General features: G+C 38.7%; 1 protein-coding gene across 1 annotated transcript; it reads left to right on the forward strand.

Moving 5' to 3' along the window:
• The first annotated feature begins 23161 nt into the window (after positions 1-23161).
• Positions 23162-23692, forward strand: LOC118000069 (eukaryotic translation initiation factor 3 subunit F-like). Its single transcript, XM_034989604.1, has one exon. It carries the CDS (start codon positions 23162-23164, stop codon positions 23543-23545), a length of 384 nt encoding a protein of 127 aa, XP_034845495.1. The 3' UTR covers positions 23546-23692.
• The last annotated feature ends 525 nt before the right edge of the window (positions 23693-24217 follow it).

A 24217-nucleotide genomic window follows, 5' to 3' on the forward strand; every position in this document is an offset into this window, starting at 1 on the left:
CAGAAGTTTTTCTTGAGGCACCTTGTAACACTTTTTCGAACTTGTATCCTGTAGAACCTATCTTGGGAAGTAATAATGACAGACACAGAGGAGCATTTCACATACCCAGCAAAGCTCACCTATAAAGAACAAAGCATAGATCTGGAAGTACAAGCAGCTCTCTGAAGTAAACTGCAAGAAAAATAGCTAGCACAAAGCAAATGCACTCGGGTCTATAGACGAGCTTCCCTCAGTTCTTCACCTGCACAACTGTTTTTAAATTAAGGCTACAACTCTGGAGTGGAGGCCTGCTGGTGGTGATGAGGTAGGTCTCCCTGTGGTGTACAGAGAGGAGAGCAAATAGCAGCGTGCTGACAATCACCGTGAGATTATCTGTAGACAGGAATTATAGTCCTCGACACGCCAGTAGACTTTAGGGGTATATCACTGTACTAAAGGGCAAAAGAACTTGTATTAATAATGATAACACTGATTTTTTCAGAGGAAGTCACGTTCAATATATTACCCTCAAGTAGATGAAGTAATGTGAGATACCCTTCAGAAAGATTTCTATGAAAAAATCAAAATTTAAAAGTCTTGGTATTAGGAAAATGCATCTTTATGGGACACCTTAATCACAAGTGACAGGGGAAAGTTCCTAAAAATTGTTATGGTGATTGTCTTACCCTGAGAAAATGACCTGTGGGAATCATACTAAATATGTTTAGGTTTGGATCCTGAATATAATGACTTAGAGAGAACTTTGTCTCTGTCCAAGATGCTAACCATAAACATGCTCTAGCTTCTCGAGTTATTAAACTAATCTACACTAAACAAGATGGTTTATCTAGTAAGAAGTAGCTTACCCCTCCCCTCACTTCCAGTAAGCTACTGGATACACTTGCCAGATTCAACATACAAAAGTACATGATGCCCATTCAAACTTGAGTTTCTCTGAAATTCTCTGCAAGCTAAACTTAAGTGTCATGTGTTTTTTATCTGGTAACTCTAGATATAAAATATACTATGGATAAAAATATTTTTAAAAATTATAGGGAAGTGAGTCTTAAAGTTCATAGGGCAACTTGGGGAAAATGGACAATTAAGTAGTCAAATATTTTAACACAGGAATAGGGAAAATTGATTCTAAAATTCCTAAACCCTGGTCACTGGTTAAGACTCAGGAAAAAACAAAAAGAAAAGAAAAAGGAAAAAGAACATGAATCTTTGCCAAAGACCTAGCAATGGTCAAGCTGTTGTTCTAGAGAAATTACGACCACAACTTCAATTTCCATTCACAACTAACTTGGAAGAGGATGTTCAGTTAGGAAAATCAGTAGGGGCACAGATGGGGATAAGGTGCTGCTTCCTTCATTGCAATAAACATGCTTCTGCTTTGAGAACCTGGATGTGTGACTGCTCAGTTTATCCATGCTAGTGTGTGGTGCAGTGGAAACAGCTGATGTTCCTGTGAGTCTGGATGTAGGCTAGGATTTAGACTGAGTCAAATACCCTAGAAAAACCAAAGCCACAGCATCTGGAGTCCAGGTGAAAACAAATGACCACAATGTATCCCTGTGACACCCTGGACACCAAAACTCATGCCTAAGACCAGGCACTTGAGTAGACTAGTGTTCCTGGGCAAATTACTTTACATCTTATGCCTCAGCGTCCTCATCTGTGAAATGGGTATAATAATGGCAGTTACCTCATAAAGTTGTCATGAAGATAAAACAGCAACTGTCCATAATAGGCTTATAATAAATGCCATTCATTTTCACAATAAGATTGTCTCATTGTCTTATTCTCTGTTCATCTTGGAGCTTTCCCAGAAAAGGAGGCAGATTGTCCAAAGCAACTTTCTTAGAGTAACAAAGTCATTTGCCATACTGGCCTCACTGAAACATTTTCTATTCTCATGACCTGAGGTATTTAATAGCTTCAGAAGAATATTCACAATGGTTTAGGTTTTTGAACATTTTAAAAAACCTTAGAGATGATGGGGTGCCTGGGTGGCTCAGTCGGTTAATCGTCTGCCTTTGGCTCAGGTTATGATCCCGGGGTCCTGGGATCAAGCCCTGCGTCGGGCTCCTTGCTCAGCGGGGAGTCTGCTTCTCCCTCTTCCTCTGCCTGTCGCTCCCCCCTGCTTGTGCTCTCTCTCTCTGTTAAATAAATAAATAAAATCTTAAAAAAAAAAACCTTAGAGATGTATATAATTCAGTGTCCTGACTAAATAGAGACTGGGTCTCTCCTTCAAATGGTGTTGGTTTAAAAGCTGGCCCCTGTACTCATAGAGGGCAGAGAGAGACTGAAGAAAGAGGCCAGCCACTCCAGATTGGTAGGTGTAGTCTGAATAAGCAAGGAAGCTGACATACCAGTCTTGTCTTGGGCAGCGGCCAGACAAGTAGACCTCTGCACCTGCCCACCAAAGTCTTAAGTTTATATAGAGGCTTTAACTGGGTTCAGTCAAATGGTCTGTTCAGATGATACCGTACAGATGGTCTCAACAACACATTACTCTCTCAAAACTGTGTCCTTGAAATGGCTCCCACTGGACAAATAATTGGCAGACTGTACATTCCAAGAACGGGGCAGGGAGGGATGAGGTCCCTCCAATTGCCTGGGTTTAGCTCTAGGATCAACCAGCAGTCACATCCTCTTGATGACCTCCTCCCACAAGTCAGAGCAGCCCCATAGCCCAGAAGGACTTGCTGCCTTAGTTGTTAAGTTAGACTCACGAGCAGAATTGCTTGACTAAATGTTTCTGATTTGGATGGTCCTGAACTCTCAGTTCTCTCTGCAAGCCATGTGTACGAATCAGAGGTGGCTGACTTTGGATTGTCTGTGGACACCACCTCCCTGAGAGGAATGCCTCCACTCCCTGCCCTCCCACCTCACCCTTCCTCCTGGACCGAGGGGGCTGAGTTAATTTGGCCTAGGTGAGTGTCAGAAAGAGGGCAGCGGCCTTTTTATGCTGTTGCTTAATGCAGGGTATTTAAGAACGGCCCTTGCAAAGTACCCATTCCCGCTTAATATTTAGTTAACACCCATTTGGTCTAAAGAAATAGTATGTACAGTATGTACAGTAGCCCTCCTTTACCTGTGATTTTACTTTCCGTGGTTTCAGTTCTCTGCCATCACTCATGGTCCAGAAGCTCATGATCCTCCTTTTGACAGATCAACAGAAGGTCAGTAGTAGCCAAAAGCTACGTCACACTACCTGCATCATTTATCCTACTTCATCTCATCATGGGGGCATTTTATTATCTCACCTCGTCACAAGATAAAGGTGAAAACAGCACAGTAAGATATTTAGAGAGAGAGAGAGAGTACATTCATATAGCTTTTATTACAGCATATTGTTATAACTGTTCTATTTTATTATCAGTTATCGTTGTTCATCTTGTACTGTGCCTAATTATAAATTAAACTTTATCATAGGTATATATGTGTAGTTAAAAGGAGAGTATATGTGGGGTTCAGCACTACCCACAGTTTCAGGCATCCACTGGGGGTCTTGGAACATATCCGCTGCAGGTAAGGGGGGACTACTGTATTACAACCTTTATTCATTTCCTATTCCTGAAAGGCCTTTCATTAAACACTGCCTGACAGTTTTTGAAAACTAATTAGGAATAGCAAATGAGTTAATGGAGATCCCACTATCCTTTGTTTTTCCTTTCTATATTCTCATTACTCCGTAGTCATAGTTCCAAAATTGAGACTTTAGCATTGGAGCACCTCTTTGAGGCAGAAGGTCAAGCCCTCACCCATGCTATTTCCAGCACTCCATTATTCATTTGGATTGGCAGTTCTCTTAATTAACACCTTGTCTTATTTACTGCAAAGGTTCAGAGTTGGAAGCTAATGCCAAGAACACATTGTCTTCAATGTAAATTTGCCACATTCAAATAGAAATGATTTTATCTAAGACATCAGCCCAGTAATGTCTCAAAAATGCACTGGAAAGTTATATTTTCCAATTATTAATTATTGATCATCCATATTGTACTAGGCAGAACGAGTTTATCATTTTTCATTGCTAGGAACTGACATACACATTCTTTGTTGTTGAAATGAGAGGCTACAAAGGTAAGGTGGATATTAATGTTGTATAGAATTAAGAGCTACCTAAATATTAAATATTTGTGAAAGTAGAAAGAGACTGCACATTTAACATATTCGTCCAGTATAAAAGATAACAATTGAGTAATTGTAATATTTATACATAATGCTTTCCTTGAGCCACTAATATGATAAAATCTGAATAGCACATTATTTGAAAGAGGTACAAAGAGCAGCCAAAGGAGGAAACAACTGGAGAAGCATTTTCTTTACTGTTGGTTTCTGCTCAAGGGATATTCACACCTTAACACAGACTCTTTAACTCTACAGTATTCAGAACATGCCGTATGTCTCACAGGCATTAAGATATTAACGGCTGTCTGATCTGTCTGATCCTCCTAATAAGCTTGACTGATTAGTAGAGGTCCGAGCAGCATCAGGAGTCTGGCAAGGTTACTTGCAGACTGACATTTTATTGTTTTGTTTATCACTTACTAATTACAGCTAACTATCATGTCAGAGTGATCTATTTCAACAAAGTAGAACTACCATTAGTGTACTCTGCCTCTACACCTGACTTTTGTCTTCTTTTGTATTATTTCTTATTTACCCATATCTAACAAAACAGATTTTCAGATCCAGTGACAAGAGTGTAGCATTTGGGGACATTTTAAAATCGCACAGTGAAAATATCTCTGGTTTGCAAGAAATATAATGGTAACCTTGAGTCAACTACAGAATTATAGAATCATATTGTACACCTGACACTACTGTAACAGTATGTTAATTATACTGCACTTAAAAAAAACATACAAATGGCTTTGTAGACATTTAGAGTTGTACATTTAAAGGATTAATAAAATTAAATTTGAGGAAAAAATTGATGAAAGTTTTTTTAGAATGACCTTTGCTTGGTTCCATTCACTAGCATAGAAATTTCCTTGTAAGGAATTCAAAGCACACTGTGTTTACAAACCTTGAAACAGATGAGAATGTCATCTTCATCCTTACTCAGAAGCAAGGAAAAGTCTTTTATGATTAAGTCATTTTACTGATTCGTGATTTTACTGAATCGAAAATTGATTTCTACTTGACATAGTTGTCAAGAATCCTCCTTAACTGGAAGAAAGGGACCAAATCAACTTTGTTTTACTTCACTGATAAGAAGACTAAAAATACATAGAACAACGTAATGATTGAAAAATTACCCTGAATTTTAAGTTAGTTCTCGTAATTACTGGTAATTTTTATATGATGACAGATATTTCTGATTCCTTGTACGAGAATGAATATACAGACAGACAATAGCCAGACCCCATATTAAACAGAACTCTGACCCACAACCTGCAGTACACCACAATCTCTGCAGCAATCAGCCCAAAAAGTCAGGACTTGATCAATAACTGAAGGCTTCCCTAATTTTTGTCCCTACTTCCTTCCAACTTGGGACCAATGGGAAAAAAGCAAATATGCTCTTCCAACCAATCTCATAGGATGTCCTACTTCTGGGTAGCTGGCCTCCAGCTTCCCCATGCCAATAGCTTCCAATCAGGGTATGCTTGAATCTTTCCCTTTTTCCCCACTATACGGATTTCCCACTCCTCTGCCTGCCTTTGAGTTTCTGCCAAAACACAAATGATGGTAGCTGACTCTCTTGCTATATAGCACACTCTGAATAAAGAGCCCTTACCTATTCTCATTTGAATAGTAGGCTACATTTTCATAAGCCATATTATTAAAATTTGTGACTCTTTTTATCAGTATATTTTAATATGATTCTTTGGATAGCCTCCATAAGTCAACAGAATCTTCCCAAAAAACAGAATCCATTTTTGTCCATAATTTGTCAAATACAAAAGTGATTTTTCACCCAAAATTAGTTAAAACAATTATTTTTTAAAAATACTCCTAGTTTACTGAGCATGATACAGCCAGAGTTTTATTACTTACATCTAAAATGAAGAATAGGATTAAAAATAATCTCTCCAGAGTTTTTCAAAGATAGAATCAAAAGTGGAAAAACACATCCTGAATAATAAGGTTTTCATGAATTTCATAGCTTTCTTAGCCATGAAGAAGGAAGAGAGATGGATGCTAAGTCTAGAATCAAGCCATATAGAAATGCATAAATTAAAAATAGTTCAGGCGAAATCTTTAATGAGAGATCGATCTAACTTATATGCACAACAGCTTTGTTTAGTAATTACTATTATGTTAAGCAATTACTATAGAAAAGCCATAATTACATGACACATCTACACCCATACTGTACCTAAAATTAAAGGACATAAAAATAACATTAAGGAAAAAGAAACTTACCAGGGCCACAAAGGTCAAAGTTGAAGGTATCTATCATCCTCAGAAGCTCTATATTTTTATTTGGTTCTGTATTTAAAGTACCCACAAAGTATGTCAACACAGAATAGAACTCAGGAATATATCTAGCTCTTGTCTAATCCATTCCTGCTGTGAATGTCTCTTAGATCTCCTGGGAACACCAGTGCTCTCTTAAAAACATACTACAAACTAGGCTTCACTGGCATCAAGAATACCATATGTTCCCCTGTTGATTTTCAATTTAATTGTTACAAAATTATCTTTTAACATATTTCAGTTTAATATATGTGAAGTATTTGATTTGTAGAAAATCAACTGCTTTAAAATATATTCAATACTATAATCAATAATTACTCTAAGTGCTATCAACAAATTTCAAGTTGGTAAACCTCAGAAAGACCCAAAAATGCACAGCCAATCTCATCTGCTCAGGGGAAACATTTGTATGAAGCATCAATATTAATTTCCTGAAAATTCATAGCACAATTATAGTATGGACCATTTAGTCCACCATTATAACGGGACTCATAGTGAAGGTCATTTTGGAGCTTTCAGAAGGTTAAGGGAAGAACAAATCTGTTAATTTAATTCCATCCCATTTTTTAATGTGCTGCCATCCTCACATCCCTTTCCAACATGTCCTTTCTACCTCCTAAAAGGTTTTACTCAAAGAAGATGAAAACTATGAGTCAGTAGAGTCTTTTAGTTACAAGTCCCAGACATATGTTTGACTTTTTGTTTCCTAATCTTATTTAAAATATGCAAAATAAAATGTTTCACATAAAATTCATTTAGCTTTTCTTAGTTAAATTCTGGTAAATCCAATGGTAAGTGTGGCTAAAAGCAAACAAAAACATCTTGCATCACAATGAATTGGAAGCCTAGGTGTTAAGGGAGAATTTGCATTATCTGCTTTGCATCCTTTCACTAAATGCTTCCGGAAATGGTTTTCTACTAAAATAAGGGAGTTGGCCACGGAAAAGAAAAGACATGGGATACAGGTAACAGGAGATTCAACAAAAGAGGCAAAGGAAATCCTCAGAATGATGATAAAGGAGACACCAGGATGACATCTATCACATGGGTGTAGAGAGTATGCTAGGAGCCTCATTAAGAAACTTCTCTGGAGAAAAGAGAAAACTGATGGACTATCTGAGGCAACTAAACATCCCAAGGTATGAGTTCGACCAGAGATCAGCAAACTGCAGCCTGTAGGTCAAATTTACAATAGCAGAGTTGAGTAGTTGTGACAGAGACCACAAGGTCTAAAGGACTAAAAGCCTAGAAGATGTATATTCTTTATGGAAAAAGTGTGCCAAAAGGGTTGGAGGTTAAATTAGCAGTAAGTGCTTAAGAAACAAAGAAAAGGAAGATAAGGAATGATAATTGACTCCAGTGAAAACTATTGCTGTGTAGAAAAGGAAGAAATAGCAGCCGTGGATTGCACTTTATAGTTATAATAACGTAAATGTTGAATATTCAGCTAAGCACAATTACAATGTTTGGGGAGGATGGTGAGGGCTCAGGGAGAAAACAGCTTAATCTTTGCCATACGTAAGGGAAATGCAACAGATATTAGTTAAAACTAAAAAATCAAGAGTAACAATTAAAAGCATGTTGCTTAGACACAAGACACTCCAAGAGAGTTAGCTGAAGGAAATAAAAGTGGTTTCATCTGGGCAAGAGGAAAAATAAAAGGAGTCAACACTGCTGTTTTGGTAACAAACCTTACACAACTCTTTGACTCTTAATTATGTGCATATATAATTTTCAAAAAATAAAATTAAAACAAAAAACAAAATAATTTGGGCCTGGCATAATATAAAAGCCACTCATAAAACAAAAGTAATTTCAGAAAGTGTTCAGCCCTGGACAATGTGCTGCCCCATGTGCATTCAATTCTCCCATTAATCCTCAGTAAGAACAATTATCCCAAATGGCAATTCACATGATCTTTGCATCCTAATGAAAAACGTTTGTTATTATATAGTAATGGTAAGTTTCACTGATTCCTTGGGACTTTCAATATGAGAAATATTCTGAGAATTATTTTTCCAAGAAGTCTCAGATACGCTGAAAGTTATTTATTTGTAATGACACTATAAGTTCATGTTTCTGTTTAACTTCTCTGTCCATAAAAGGAAAAAAAAGAGAGAGAGAGAAAAGACATATCCTAAAATTATTGAAATTAAAAACAAATAAGAATTCTTTGATGCTAGATAACAAGAAATTTTAAAATACTACATAAAAACAATATATACATTATAGACCAAGAAAGTACATGCTGGAGCTATTTTCATTCTTTTCTGACATTTAACAGATTCATACAATTTACAAGAATTCTACACAACTAGACTAAATGCCAAGCTATAACCAAAGCTTTCTTGTTCCCTAAAAAAATACTTTGCAATTTAGAATACTTTTTCCAATAATCGCTTCAGCTATTTATCTTATACTTAATGCTTTTTATTTTTACTTTGGTAAGTAAATAATATGTATGCTATTAAGGCTGCCTTCAAAGAAAAGGACAGACATTCCTATGTATGACCATGGATATTGAACAAAATTGAGCTTCTCTTTTGTTTGTGCATGTATAATTCAAAATGCCACTGCATTTCATGTTCCCTAATTCTTCTAGCAATAATCTGTCCTTTTCATATTACATCTAAGACTTGATTCATCAACTATGAGATCATTACTATTTGGGTGCTGGCATTCTAGAATGTAAGAGTGATAGAATACAATGAGTCTTGTGTTTCGAAACTTTTACAAGCACCAAGGAATGCATATAATATGAAAGAAGAGATGAGTTCATGCATAAAATGTATTAGTGTGAACTGAGGTATTGAAAATTGGTATGCCTTGATGTCAAATAAAGATCTTTATCTCCCTTGACTCTTTGAGTGTAAGGACTGCAAGACTGAATGATGTGATTACAGTCATCTGAAGTTTAATTTTTCTAGCTTTTAATATCTTTTGTCCAAAGTGACTACTGTAATCAAAAGAAAACACAGAAGAATCAGTGCTTTTTAAAGATATATTTAGTATTGTTTTCAGTGGATTTTTAAACTGTGCCTACATAATATCAGAATATCAGGACGAAAATTGAATTCAGTCAACCAGAAATTTCTTACTACATTACGCCAAAAATACAAATGGAGGATAACAAAATATAAATCCTACAGCTTCACAGAAAACTTTTATGTTTTATTTCTTGTTGTCCCTACAGTTTCTGCTTCACTAGGTTCCCAGTTAATACCACTCCACTGAATCTTTTTACTTTGTACCCTCTCTTTCTTTGGGAATTCAAAGTTTCTGCGTGAGAGACTACATTCCCATTTATTTATCCTTGAGAAGTTTGACAAACTTCTTACTCTGCCTTTGTTTCTTCTTTTCACTCTATCATTCTATTTCCCAAGATTGGTTTCACTGCTGAAGTATCTCCTCACATCTTCCCTGCCATCTGCCCAATCAAAAGCCACATCATTTTCCTCCTCTAACTGTTGATAAAAAAAGGAAAACCACCTAAAATAATGTAGTAATTAAAACCAGCCAACACCTTTCTTTCAAACACAAAGGTTTCATGACTTGAAAAGTTAGTCACCTAACCTGCATCTGATTTTGGAATTCTTACAATTTCAGCTATTTCAATGGACTCATCTAATGTTGAGCTTTAGTCTCAAGATCTCCTTTTCTTAGAAGGTTGTCTCTGTTCTCTTCCTCTTAGCTCCTTTACTTAGCTTTTAATCCATTGCCTTCTTTTGTTTGTTTGTTTGTCTAATCAATCAATCTCCAACTTCTGTGTGGTCCTTGGTTCCTGATTGCTCACCAAAATCCTTTGTTCATTAAATTGAATTATTTATTCAACAAATTTTGATTGATTTCCCTCTTTGAGTGCAAAGAAAAATTTTTTTTTTCTTAAATCACACAAAGATAGCTCCAAAGATCTCACAGTACAGTAACAATAAAGCTTACATGCATAAGACTGAAGTATAAAAAAGGTTATATGAACAAACAATAAGAGAAGTGCAGACAATATAAGTTCTGAGATAAAAGGGATTACTGGGATGAGAGGAAGCTTGGGACGCAGAAGGAGAACATTTTCCAGGAAAAGTGAGGGATAGGATTTGAAAACCCAAGATATGTGCAAGTTGGGGATGGATGGGTGCACAGAGGAAAGGGGCTAAGAGAGGGACAGTCCAGGCACAGGAAACAACATGAGTCTTATCAGGCATAGAAATCTGATATGAAATATTTGTTCTTGATTAGCTCAGTTTACAGGAAAGGAAGAGCAGTAAAAACAAGAGTAGCCACTCCCATTTCATTCCAGTTCTCTTGGTTTAAGAGAGTTCTTAAAATATTTAACCACGTAAGAATCACAGACTTCTGTTGTGTGAAATAAAAACTAGTAAGAATTAGTATTTGGCTAGCACTTTAGGATGTGTTTGTAATCCACATGCTAGTAATCAGAAAGTGATTTACTAGGAATGCCCACCCCTACAGTTTCCTGGAGATGTTAAATGATGCTACCCAAGCAAGAGCCAGGGCTCTTCAAATGAGGGATCCATTTTCAAATTTTCAGTTGACTCCAAATAGGAAGAGATTCTTCATGCTTAAAGGCCTTCCTAGCCTCTTCTATCAATTCACTTAATTAAAACATTTCCATGAAGTAGTGATGTTGGTAAAATAAGACAAGTATTAAGTGAAGAGGTCATATGTGGAGACAATTGTTCTAGGAAAAAAACACAGAATGTATAAAGGCTTAGTCATGGGTGCAAGAATGGCACTTTCAAAGAACTATAAGTCTATAGCTGACAGAGAGGAAGCAAGGGGTAATGCGTGCCAAGATAAAACAGGAGATCTCAACAGGGCCTTGACCAGGTTAAGGCCTTTGATCAATACCTGAAGATTCATTAGAAGCCAGAGAAGAGGGGCGCCTGGATGGCTCAGTCGTTAAGTGTCTGCCTTCGGCTCGGGTCATGATCCCAGGGTCCTAGGATCGAGCCCCGCATCAGGCTCTCTGCTCTGCGGGGAGCCCGCTTCTCTCTCTCCCACTCCCTCTGCTTGTGTTCCCTCTCTCACTGTGTCACTCTCTGTCAAATAAATAAATAAAAATCTTAAAAAAAAAAAAAAAAGAAGAAGCCAGAGAAGAGTTTCAAGCAGGAGGATGACATAAGCAGAGGTGGGTTTTGGTTTGGTTTGGTTTTTCTGAAGATTTTATCTATTTATTTGAGAGAGAGAGCACAAGCAGGGGGAGTGGCAGTCAGAAGGAGAGGGAGAAGCAGACTCCCCACTGAGCAAAGAGCCCGATGCGGAGCTCGATCCCAGGACCCCGAGATAAAGACCTGAGCTGAAGGCAGAGGCTTAACTGACTGAGCCACCCAGGCGCCCCTAGAGGTGGGGTTTTTGAAGACCACTCTGGCTGCACTGGAGTGCAAAGTAGATCAGATCAGCTGGGAGCCTGAAACAGTATTTAGCAGAGACGATGATACTTAGACTCAGAAGTTGATACAGTAAGGGTAATGAAGGAGAGGATTTATCCAGAATAACTAATAAATAATCCATGTTTCTAGGTTTTAGAATTGGATAGGTGGTAGAGTCATTCATAGAGTCATGGAATAATTAAAGAACATCAGGTTTGGAGAGGAAGATAAGTTTATTCTTGGATATGACAAGGTTGAAGTTTCCTTAGGACATCACAATGAGAGAGAATAGGGAGAGAAACTGAGCCATGGGCATGAACGGAACACTTAGGGAGAGAGTGTGAAATGGTATGAGCAGGGAGCACAGGACAAAGCCTTAAGGACGCTCACATTTCACACTGGGTTAGGAGGCTAACAGGAAAGTATGACATCACAGAATCAATTGAAAAGAATGCTTTGGTCACTGGTAGAAAATCTCCCCTGAAGGCATAGTGGTTGACATAGTGTACCATCCAGATCTCCCTTTCAGGAAGGAGGTACTTCTTTGTGAACAGCCCACATACAATGATTGGTTAATGCTAGAGAACAAAGGACTGACACACTTGCCTCAATTAAGAACAACTTAGAAGGGTCAACCTAGCTCCAGAGTTTCCACTGAATTTGGTACAATACCATTACCTTTCAACCTCTTCTTCTTTCCATTTCTTTTTCCCTCATCTGCCTACAGGTTTTGCTGGTCTTGAGAACACACCCCAATAAACTTTTTCCACTCAAAATCTAATCTCAGAGTCTGTTTCCAATCTAACCTAAAGCACTTAGTGCTAAGAGTAGTCCTAGAAATTTGATTCTAAAATAAGAACTGTCAATGAAGATCCCCTCACTGGTGGTTGGTGGAACACTAGACAATTCATAGCATGCTACAGCTTTGCAACTATTAAAATGGCTAGCTATGGTGAACTGGGATGGAAGAGAATGCACTGTTGAGTGCAATAGTTCAGGTGTTTGAGAAATTAAAGTAATCATTATAAGGACTATCGATTTGGATAGCTATTGCTGGGGGCTATCAATACACCGAACAATACACTGAACAATGAAAGGCTGAGGAAGAAAGGCTTAAATCACTAACTTAAGGCAAAATGTGAATGCTTTAGATAGCATATAAAGAGACTTCCCATCCTTTGCAGCTAGAGAGCTGAATAAACTGATGATCAGACCCAGGACTTAATTATGTGCAGAAACTACAGAGAAAGTTGAATTCTCTAACCCCTCAAGAATGTTATACTAAGGTCAGGGCCATTTTTGAGACTTGAAATGAGGACATACACTAGAAAAATCTGGAATCCCCAAAGTCCTTGAACTCTCTGGACTTGCAGAATTGGATCAGTTGTCTCTGTTTAAGGTTATAAATAATGCCTCCTTTCTTGAAGATGATGCAACATTTCTGCCTTGAAAGATGTATCAGTCAGAGTTCCTAGGCAAGTCCAAAATCCATAGGGCAGGCCATCAGGAAGGAAAAGCTGGAACTATCAGACAGTTGCTGAAGCTTCAATATACAGGTGGAATTTCTTTTTCTAGAAGTCTCAGTTGGCTCTCAGGGACTTTCAACTTACAGAAATGGGTCCACACATGTAGAATCTTCCTTACTTAAAGTAAACCAATTATAGACTTTAATCACAATTATAAAGTACCTCCAACAGTAAGACTTGATTAGAGTTTTCTTGTATAACTGGAAACTACAGCCTAGCCAAGGTGACACATAAAACTGACCATGACACAAGACAGTATGTATGCCCATCAGGATTTAGCCCCACCTCTCCACCTTCAGGCCAATAACTAGGGCTAGTTCACAACATATTTTGTAATTAAAGTTCTGTAAAGGATGAAAAGAATTATATGCCAACAAAGCTCTAAGACCTAACCAACATGAAGTGGCAAGAGTCAGGGGAGTGTATATGGGATCCTGGGGGTGTTAGATCAAGGTGGAGGTGAGAGAATGGAACATAAAATTGGATAAAGGAGAGTTTATCAATATTGGAATCAGCTGTCCCTTGTGATACAGAATTTAACACACTGGCAAGTACTCCAAGAGATAGTGTTAAAACAGTGAGGTAATAATCTCAGAACTGCCACAGCAGTCAGTGGTAGAAGGGAACAAGAAGCTCAGAAAAGTGGTCATGATAGAATGTTTCTATTATTTAATCCAGAAAACCCATCAGCTGACTATGATCCAAGCCCAGAGGATGGTCAGTTAACAAAGCAATAATGGGCATGCTGGTGAGAGGTACTGGTATTATCAAGAAGCTCAGTAATGACTGTCCTGTGGAACCCAGGGCTGAAAGTACAAGATGCTGTTATAATAACTGATGATGATAGGACCCCAAAATAATAGAAGCTAATTGTCAGAGCTTGACCACCAAAACCAGGCACAATTATTGGAATAAATGAAAAGATAGAGAATCATCCAGGGGGTCTTGACCAGCAGAGAGTTATGGAGATATTTAATGGAATGTGATGTTCTAGGGGAAAGAGAAATGGAAAGCCAGCAAAAAAATGTTGCTTAAAATTATATTACCCTAAGAAATCAAATGTGCTAATTGGGGGAGTTGAGGGCAGATGGCCCAACAAGGTCCTAAGTCCTTACCAGTTTTCAGACCTAAGCAAGATCTTAGACTTAGAGCCTACTGACTGAAAAAGTGGTTGGGTTCTCATAAGAAAGAAGCCTTTAACACCACAGCAAGCATATAAAATAAGGACTCTTTCTAGTTCTTTCTCAAAGGATCTAAGGCCATTTATTTAGATATCCACATACCAGAGAAGCTAACAGCCAGATCTTTCAAGAATTTTGCTAAGAGTCTAAATTGATACTGATATCTAGGGACCTGAAGTATTATCTTGACCTCAAATTAGAATGAGTGTACACAGGAGCTATCAATAAATGAAGTCCAGGCCTAGGTAGGGATTAGAGTAAGTCCACTCTGTCCATGATCATTTCCCCAGTATTTAAATGTATAATCAAAATGGACAAACTTGGTAATTGGCAAAAACCTCATGCTGACTTCTTGACATGTGGGATAAGAGCTCTAAGAGTCGCAAAGAACATGTGGAAACCCCTGAAACTGATATCTTCTCCCAGGACAAGATCATTAATCAAAAATAATGTCACAGTCAGTAATGACAGAGATAATACCACCCCTTAAGAATTAAAAGATGAGGGACGTCTGGGTGGCTCAGATGGTTAAGCATCTGCCTTCGGCTCAGGTCATGATCCCAGGGTCCTGGGATCGAGCCCCACATCGGGCTCTGTGCTCAGCAGGGAGCCTGCTTCTCCCTCTCCCTCTGCCTGCCTGTCTGCCTACTTGTGATCTCTCTCTCTCTGTCAAATAAATAAATAAAATCTTAAAAAAAAAAAAGAATTAAAAGATGATATTTATCATCTACCCCAGTTATTTTGGGAACTATCTTTCAACTCTAAACCTACTCGTTTGTATGTCTTGTGATGTTGGGGTTGGTCCTTTGCAAACCACATTTGGAGTTTGCCATCTGACTCTATTCCACCTACTGGGGGATCTAGAAGAGTGTTCAAGGCTGTTTGCTTCCTGTGAGCTTTCTCTATCACATGTTAATACCCACAAGGGAGTCATGGAAGTAACACCAAATAACCAGGTAGACAGAATATCTCAGCCAATTAATGTTACCCAGCCTCTATCAGTGACCACTCCAGTGCTGGCTTGATGGCTCACGAATGGAGTAGCCATGATAGTAGGGTTAGAGACTGTATGTGGGTCCAACAGTATGGATTTTGCCTCACCAAGGACAATCTAGCTTATCCTACTACTGAATGTTTAACCCGACCACAACAGAAATCAACACTGAGCCACATATAGCACCATCCCCTAATGTGAGGGCAAGGTACTTTGCTCTCCATCTACTCTGAAAGGAACATAAATTTCCTTGACCAGATCTGAGCAGCATAAAGGATATAAGTCTATACAGACTCCCCTTTCTAGGAGAGTTATTCATACCTCCCAGATAACTGATGGGTTTGTTAGCTATTGTGGCCTTAAAGCTGTATTACTCTTTAGGAAGTGCCAAAAGGCACCTCCTTGTCCAAGATTTCTCCCATTCTCCTTTAAAGACTGGTTAAATCGATAGATGGATGGATAAAGAAGATGTGGTATATATGTATACAATGGAATATTATGCAGCCATCAAAAGGAATGAAATCTTGCCATTTGCAATGACGTGGATGGAACTGGAGGGTATTATGCTGAGCGAAATAAGTCAATCAGAGAAAGACATGTATCATATGACCTCACTGATATGAGGAATTCTTAATCTCAGGAAACAAACTGAGGGTTGCTGGAGTGGTGGGGGGTGGGAGGAATGGGGTGGCTGGGTGATAGACATTGGGGAGGGTATGTGCTATGGTAAGCGCTGTGAATTGTGTAAGACGGATAAAACACAGACCTGTACCTCTGAAACAAACAATACATTTGCTAAAAAAAAGAAGAAGATAGTAGGAAGGGAAAAATGAAGGGGGGGAAATCGGAGGGAGAGATGAACCATGAGAGACTATGGACTCTGAGAAACAAACTGAGGGTTCTAGAGGGGAAGGGGGTGGGAGAATGGGTAGCCTGGTGATGGGTATTAAAGAGGGCACGTATTGAATGGAGCACTGGGTGTTATACACAAACAATGAATCATGGAACACTACATCTAAAACTAATGATGTAATGTATGGTGATTAATGTAATATAACAAAATAAAATTAAAAAAAATAAAGACTGGTTAATACAGTAAGCAAAGAACCTGCCCCCTCACCTCAATTCAGAACAGCTCTGAAGGATCATCTCAGTTCCAGAGCTCTCACTAGACTGGGTAAGGCTTCTGGTGCAAATGCATCAGTTATGCAATCTTACCCTCTTCCCAATCCTGCCTTCCCCATTCCTTTATAGTCATTCCTGAAAGCACTCTCTAATAAACCCCATATATAAAACTTTATCTAAAAGTCTGTGTCCAGAAAACCCAGCCTAAGAATGGGTGCAGATGCTAGATGGGAATGCACTGAAGAGTAGGTGGGAGAGGAATAAGTAGATTAAAATTTGCCTAAATAAATGTAAGAAATTAGAGGAACAGCTGGAGGAGACATCTCAAGGTTCTCATTTGTAAAATGAGGATTAATAATAGTACTCTGCCTCAAAGATTTTTTTTTTCTCCTTCTGTTATAGATTAGGAGGATAATACTGCTATACCCCATAAGGTATGTTTTTATTAACTATCATTTCACCAATTAGGAAACTAAGATACAGAAAACTTATTACTTTTCCAAAACTATAGATATATTAATGGATAGAACCAGAACACACACTCTGGCAAATCTGACTATAGTATCTGTGCACAGACCATCATTCTCTACTGTTTCTTCAGAAGACAGGAGGGATTGACCCAACGGTGTCTTACAAGAGCCTGTGTGCACATCTCTTTCCACCCATCATTCCATGGTATCATATTCGTAACCTGAAATCAGCCTGAGTAGAAATATTTACAACACAGATATCAACAGATATTATGAAACGGAACTTTTTTTCCAGAAAGCTGATTGTTAAACATTTATCAGAACACTGCTGGATTTGCCTCAAAAGGAGGGACACCTTCTCAACTATAATGGGAAGGAATAAAGAAAACATGTATGGTTCAGTGGTAGGAAACCAAGGTGATTTCTATTTCCCTGTGAGGAAGGTGGCAAGGTCATCTACGAAGTGGACAGGTATGGGCCAGGTATTTGTGGGGAAGATAGTTACCACTTAGTGTAATTTCTGCAATAATAATGATTCATTAGATGATAGATATTATTATCATATATATCCTTGACCATTCATAGTCTGACCATAATTAGTAGACAGAATATAATTCTTAATACAAGGTATGAATTTAGTTATTCTCAGCAATCCTTTTCTTTTACAAGTCCAGAATTTAAAAATTCCTTCAATTATTGTTATTAAATACTAAATATAATGACTGATTATTAGATTTAAGGTTTTCAGGTCTAAAATGGGACAACATAAGCATAAAAACAATTCCTTTGGGATTTTATCAAGGCCTATTTTTGTCCAGGTGCCCTGCAAGTTACTCTTTGTGATATTTTATCTCAATGATTCTGGGAAATATTTGTGTGTGTGTGTCTGTGATTTTTTTTTTTTGCCTTGTATCTTTTTCCTTTTAATAATGAAGTGTAAGATCCTTAAAATGAAGAAGATCCTCTGCATTTTATAGTGTGGTAGAAAAGGAAATGGAAAAGAGGGTAAGAGATGAAAAGACTATGACTCCTCCCTGACAAGCATATTTGAAGGGAAGAGAAAACTCAGAGCAGATTTAAGAAGGAATTAAGATAAAATTTAATCCCTGAAATCCATGGGACATTGGGAAAAAAAAAGAGATGCCATAAGCTGATTGAGAAGTGATCTGGGGGCTCAGCAGGCAGTAGCTAGGAATGGAGTCTTCTAAGGGCTGAGATGGTATGTTACCTACATAAGCACTTGTTCCAGGTCACCAGCTTGCACATCCACTAGAGTCTGCGGCTTTCTCTTTGGACAGTATGGCCATATATATCAGATGATTTGGGGAAGAGAGTAAAAAGAAAATAAACATTTGCAAATCTATTATGTCATCTATCATCACTTCAAAGAAGATTTCAGTGTTTAAAAGTTTTATGTTAGACACATTTGGGTGAAAAATAATTTCTACTTAAGTATGCCATCTCTACCAGTTTGAGAGAGAGCTGCAATTTTTGAGAAAGGAAAATCTCTATGTGGCACTTAATCCTCTAGCACTATTGATGCATTCTATAACCTTGTAGGCTCTTATTTTTTCATGAAATAATGGCTTAGCATTAGCTTCCTAATTTTAATTCAGAGTAGAATTTAACACTAAGGAGAAAAAATAAGCTTTGTCATCATAAGACTAAATTATCCCTAAGGTCTCCTCCAGCTACAAGTGTAGGACATATCTGAGTGCTTAGAAGTTTTCTTTCAGACAGTTCTTTTAAGGAAGAAGAGAGATCAGGCTTTAATGATTATAGTAGCCATTTTTACAATTTGTTAAATAATTAATCTGATTCACAAATAGGACATATTCTGAAAAGTCAGCTTCTATCCCCACGGTATTAGTGCTACATTTTATAACTGTTCACAATACCAAGTTTACAAACGTTTGCTGGTGTAATGATGTGGTAAAAGCCAGGGCATAGATTTGATGGAAAGAAATGTCAAGTATGTAAATGAACTCAAGAGAGGAGAGAACCGGGGCATCTGGGTGGCTCAGTCGTTAAGCGTCTGCCTTCAGCTCAGGTCATGATCCCAGGGTCCTGGGATCGAGCCCTGCATTGGGCTCCCTGCTTGGCCAGAAGCCTGCTTCTCCCTCTCCCACTCCCCCTGCTTGTGTTCCTGCTCTCACTATCTCTCTCTCTGTCAAATAAATAAATAAAATCTTAAAAAAAAAAAAGAGAGAGAGAGAAGAGAGAACTGAAAGAAAATACTCCTAATAGACCAATGGTATGAATTTATATAGACAACCGATGGGTCATGTCAGGAGTATTGCTGAACATTCCATCCTGTAACACTTTCCATTCACTTTTTATGCAGCTACTTTTCAATATAATTGTCTTCACTCATTCAGTAAGGATTTACTGGGCCCCTTCTTTGTGTCAGTCACAAGTATGCTGAGCTCTGTGACCGTAGCGCACAAATAGGAGAAATGGTCAGATAAACAGGTAACTACAATGCAACATAAAAGCACAGTGTTCCATTTCAGGACATTCCAGCTCCAATCACAATGGCACAAAGTCAAAACCCTCGCCTTGATGTGTCCCATAATCTCATCTGGAAATGGGAATAGTGACACATACTAGCCCATGACATTTTGCTCAAATGCGTAACTTCTACATCCTCAATAATAATAGCAAAAGGTGCTATGTAACTTGATGCTTAATGTTTCCAAGAATACAACCAAAAAAGCATGGGGAAAGTATTATTAATTTGGTCTGATGCTCCAGTGCAGTCCAGAAGAGTACAACAGCCATGAGCAGAAAGAATGCTGGTCAAGGTTACATAGGCAAATGCTAGAGGACCAAAATATGAGTGGCTCCCTTCCCCCTCTCTACTCCCTCCCCTCCTTGTGTTTTCTTGCCGTTATTATATGAACTTAACTGATCTTGTTAAGGGGTCGGTAGGATAAACTTGCATTCATTGGCCTTTGCTCGAGATTGGTTCCAGCTAATTGCCCATGTGATCTCTCTGATGAAGTCCAGTTTGCACATCCTAAGGACTGAATCACCCAGCCACTAAGATCTGGCTTCATGTCGTCGAAGATGTAACATTTTTTCAGCTAACTTAAGTCAGTTGGTTCACAAAACATACTCAGAGCCTGTTAATAATCTAGAAGTTCAAAACAATGTACTTTTCTTCAACCTCATTTCCACAGCACTTTCAAACCTCTTGCTGGAAGTCCCAGCTCTCTCTCCTACCTCACTCCCGCTACCTCTTTACACTCACCTCTGCAGTTCCACCTATTCTTTTGTCTTCCCTTCTCACTATGACATACCACGGGTATTCCTGCTTCACCATGTTTGTTTAGGAATGAAGCATGACTTAGCAAACCTTCCGGATTCTTCTATGCCAAGCTGAAGCCCACCTCATCAGGGAAGTCAACCCTGATGAGCTGTAGACCCCTCACTGTCTTCCATAGCTTACGAGCGAGGAGAACAGGCTCCATCTAGTTTATATGACCTTGGGAAGGTTGCCAACCAGCTTGTCTCCACTTCCTCACATGTAAAGTAGAGACAATTTCACTTGCTTTATGGGGTCATTGTAAGTATTAAATGAGAGAAATCAAATAGAGTGCTAGGAGCAGTGCCTGCCATGTATGAAGTGCATGATAATTGTTTTATTAGTAGAAATAACGATAACAACAGCCATAATTAATTAAACACTTACTATCTGCCAAATGCTATGCTCTGCCTAATCTTGCAAGGCAGATATTATTATGATCAGTTGACTGGTAAGAAAAATAAAGTCCCGAATGGTTAGGAAATTTACCAAAGGCCACACACTGAGTAACAGATAGAGCTAAGACTCCAAGGTAGTTCAGCCTAATTCTGAAACTAGTACCTTTTGTTTATTTTTAATTTCAATATATTCCCTTCAGTGGTTAAAGTAAGATGAAGGAAATGGCATTTATAGAATACTTTACTTTATGCAGGTCCTAACTTGGTCCCAATTTTTCCCAATTAATTGGGTGCTTATACGTATAATCCCAGATGGCAGCTGATGTTGCTCCACCCTTTGAGATATAAATAAAAATTGCCAGAACTCTGTATCCCACATCTTGCAGAAAGAACAGTATGGTCCCAAGACAGTATTTTTTTCTGCATAGTTCTGGTTTGGAGTTCCAATGCCATGTCTTGACCCTCAAAACTTGTGGGTTTTGCTAAAACTTTCAATGCATTCTTGTCTCTCCATCCTCACCTGTAGTTTTTGCTCCATATCTACCCTCACATGGGACTCCTTGGCTTTCCTCTAAAACACGTACATAAAAAGACTGTACCTCAGATTGAAGAGGTGGAGGGTGTTTAAATTACAGCAACACAAACAACTTAACAGTGAATGTTCTATATCCTTGGTTTCAAAACACCTTTAGCCTTCCTGCCACTGGGAATCTCACATTCCCATTTTCTCTCCACAGCTCAAAATCCTGCCACGTGGCTTGACTCCTTTTCTTTCCCTCAAAACTCTATTAATATTTCTTTTTCTCTGGAAGATTCCTTAAAATTTCTGTCCATTTATCCCTAAGAGATTTAGAGACATAGATGTATTATCTCACTGATACAAATTTTGCCATCACTTAATGCCACTACAAAAGGGGAGAAGTTGCTACAGTCCATTTAGATTTCATATGCCAATGTTTTCCTATTGAATATCACCATTAAGTAGACATCTAAGTGTACTGACAATTCATACATTCACCTGTCAAGATCATATATCCCCACTTCAATCTTAAACTCTTGGAGAAAAAGAGCCTTGTCATACTCCTTATGAGAGCCATACTCCAACAGTAAATAGAGTAAAGCTTTGCAGATTATAGATGACAACAAGGTGTAGCACTGGCTAATACATAATACCAAAATATGTTATAGAATCATAGAAAAAGAATTCTTCGTCTCCCTAGAACGCTTCATAGATCAGAAATTTCATCAAACCTGGACTTGACCACATGTGCACTATTAAGAATAGAATAAAAAAAAGAAAATAATGGAGATGGTGGAGAAAAGGACAAGAGCAAGGAGGAGCAGGGGAAGAAAAGGAATAACATGGAGGTGGCAGCTCAAACCTGGTAGTTTCCTATCTAACACCCACCACACTGTTCTTCCTTTTCAACAAAAATCTAAGTTTGTACAGTGAGGCATCTCATAGGAATCTGGGGATAAGGCAGTTGTTGTAATTTCATGGCCCTCGCCAATTAACTATTTAGGCAGACATATGTGATGCCATTCTAGCCAGCAAAATGTGAGAACTACACCAGGGGTGAATCTTTGAAAGTTCCATCACATTTAAAAAAAAAAAAAAGACAAATGCAAAGGAGTGTTTAGTTCCTCTGCTAGATGTTGTTGTATTTATACAACATGACTGGACTGGGATAGCCATCTATTCTGTGACCAGAATGGACCCCAACTTGAGGACATTAGAGTGAAAGATGAAAAGGAAATAGGTTCTCGAGTCCATCACTGAACAACCAAATTCATCAGCCTTTAAATTACTCTATCTCCTAACCTGATTATTTGAGACAAACATCATTATTTATGGCAGTTGTATCAAGGTTGCTATTGCTAAAGTAATGTTAACTGAGACATAGGAGTCTTAAGCAAGGCAAAGTTAACTTCATATCTGTGTTTTAATGCAGTGAAGCTGAGCTATCTAGAACTCGTCTATTGTAGGAGGTAAGAAGACCAGCTAAGAAACATATCCATTTGGGGGCGCCTGGGTGGCTCAGTCGTTAAGCGTCTGCCTTCAGCTCAGGTCATGATCCCAGGGTCCTGGGATCGAGCCCGGCGCATCCGGCTCCCTGCTCCACGAGAAGCCTGCTTCTCCCTCTCCCACTCCCCCTGCTTGTGTTCCCTCTCTCGCTGTATCGCTCTTTGTCAAATAAATAAATAAAATCTTAAAAAAAAAAAAAAAGAAAGAAACATATCCATTTGTTAAAGTAAAGCCAATGAGGGTGAATATGAGGTTTCAGTGGGGGTGGAAAAAATGACGGCAAGCGGCATTGAAAAAGTAAAATCCATGGCGCCTTGACCACTAACCACCATGGGGGTGATGTTCACACCTCTGACAGTGAAATATGCATATTATGACACCGAACGCATTGGAGTTGATCTGATCATGAAGACCTATTTTAGCCCCAACCGGGTGATTGGGCTCTCAAGCGACTTGCAGCAAGTAGGAGGGGCATCAGCTCGTATCCAGGATGCCCTAAGCACAGTGTTGCAGGATGTGCTATCTGGAAAGGTGTCAGCTGACAATACCGTGGGCCACTTCTTGATGAGTCTGGTTAACCAAGTACCCAAGATAGTTCCCGATGACTTTGAGACTATGCTCAACAGCAACATCAATGACCTGCTGATGGTGACCTACCTGGCCAATCTCATGCAGTCACAGATTGCCCTCAATGAGAAACTTGTAAACCTGTGAATGGGCCCCACGCAGCACTCCTGCCAGTCTGGGCCACCCTAGGACTCAGAATGGAGTGAAGTAGAATGGTTTTCTTGTGGTTTGAGTCACATCGAGTCAGTCAACTGCTTGTGACTCTAAATAAATATAGCCTACCTTTTGTAAATGGAAAAAAAAAAAAAAAAAGCCAGAAAGAGGAGACAGGGATAAGTTAGAATTTCTGAGAATGGGGTGCTCAAATAAAGAGGTCAAAAGAGGGGCGCCTGGGTGGCTCACTTGGTTAGGCAACTGCCTTCGGCTCAGGTCATGATCCCGGAGTCCTGGGATCGAGTCCCGCATCAGGCTCCCGGCTCGTCAGAGAGCCTCTTTCTCCCTCTGACCCTATCCCCTCTCATGCTGTTTCTCTCTCTCTCTCAAATAAATAAATAAAATCTTTTAAAAAATAAATAATAAATTAAAAAAAAGGGGTCAAAAGAGAAATATTTTCAGGGTCAAAGGAGATTTGTTTCAGACATAGATAAGGCATGACATTTGTGTGGGAAAATTCACCTGGCAGCTGGACATGACAAAATGCAGATTCCAAGAGGGGTCAGAACTGATGCTGATGTTCACACAGTAGTAATAGCTGAAGACAAAAGAGTGAAGCATGACTAAATATATGAAGAGAGACTAGGGGGTGAGGACACGGAAGAA

The sequence above is a fragment of the Mirounga leonina genome, unplaced genomic scaffold (assembly GCF_011800145.1).
Source record: "Mirounga leonina isolate KUSES-001 unplaced genomic scaffold, KU_Mleo_1.0 Mir_115, whole genome shotgun sequence".
Taxonomy (NCBI): Eukaryota; Metazoa; Chordata; class Mammalia; order Carnivora; family Phocidae; genus Mirounga; species Mirounga leonina.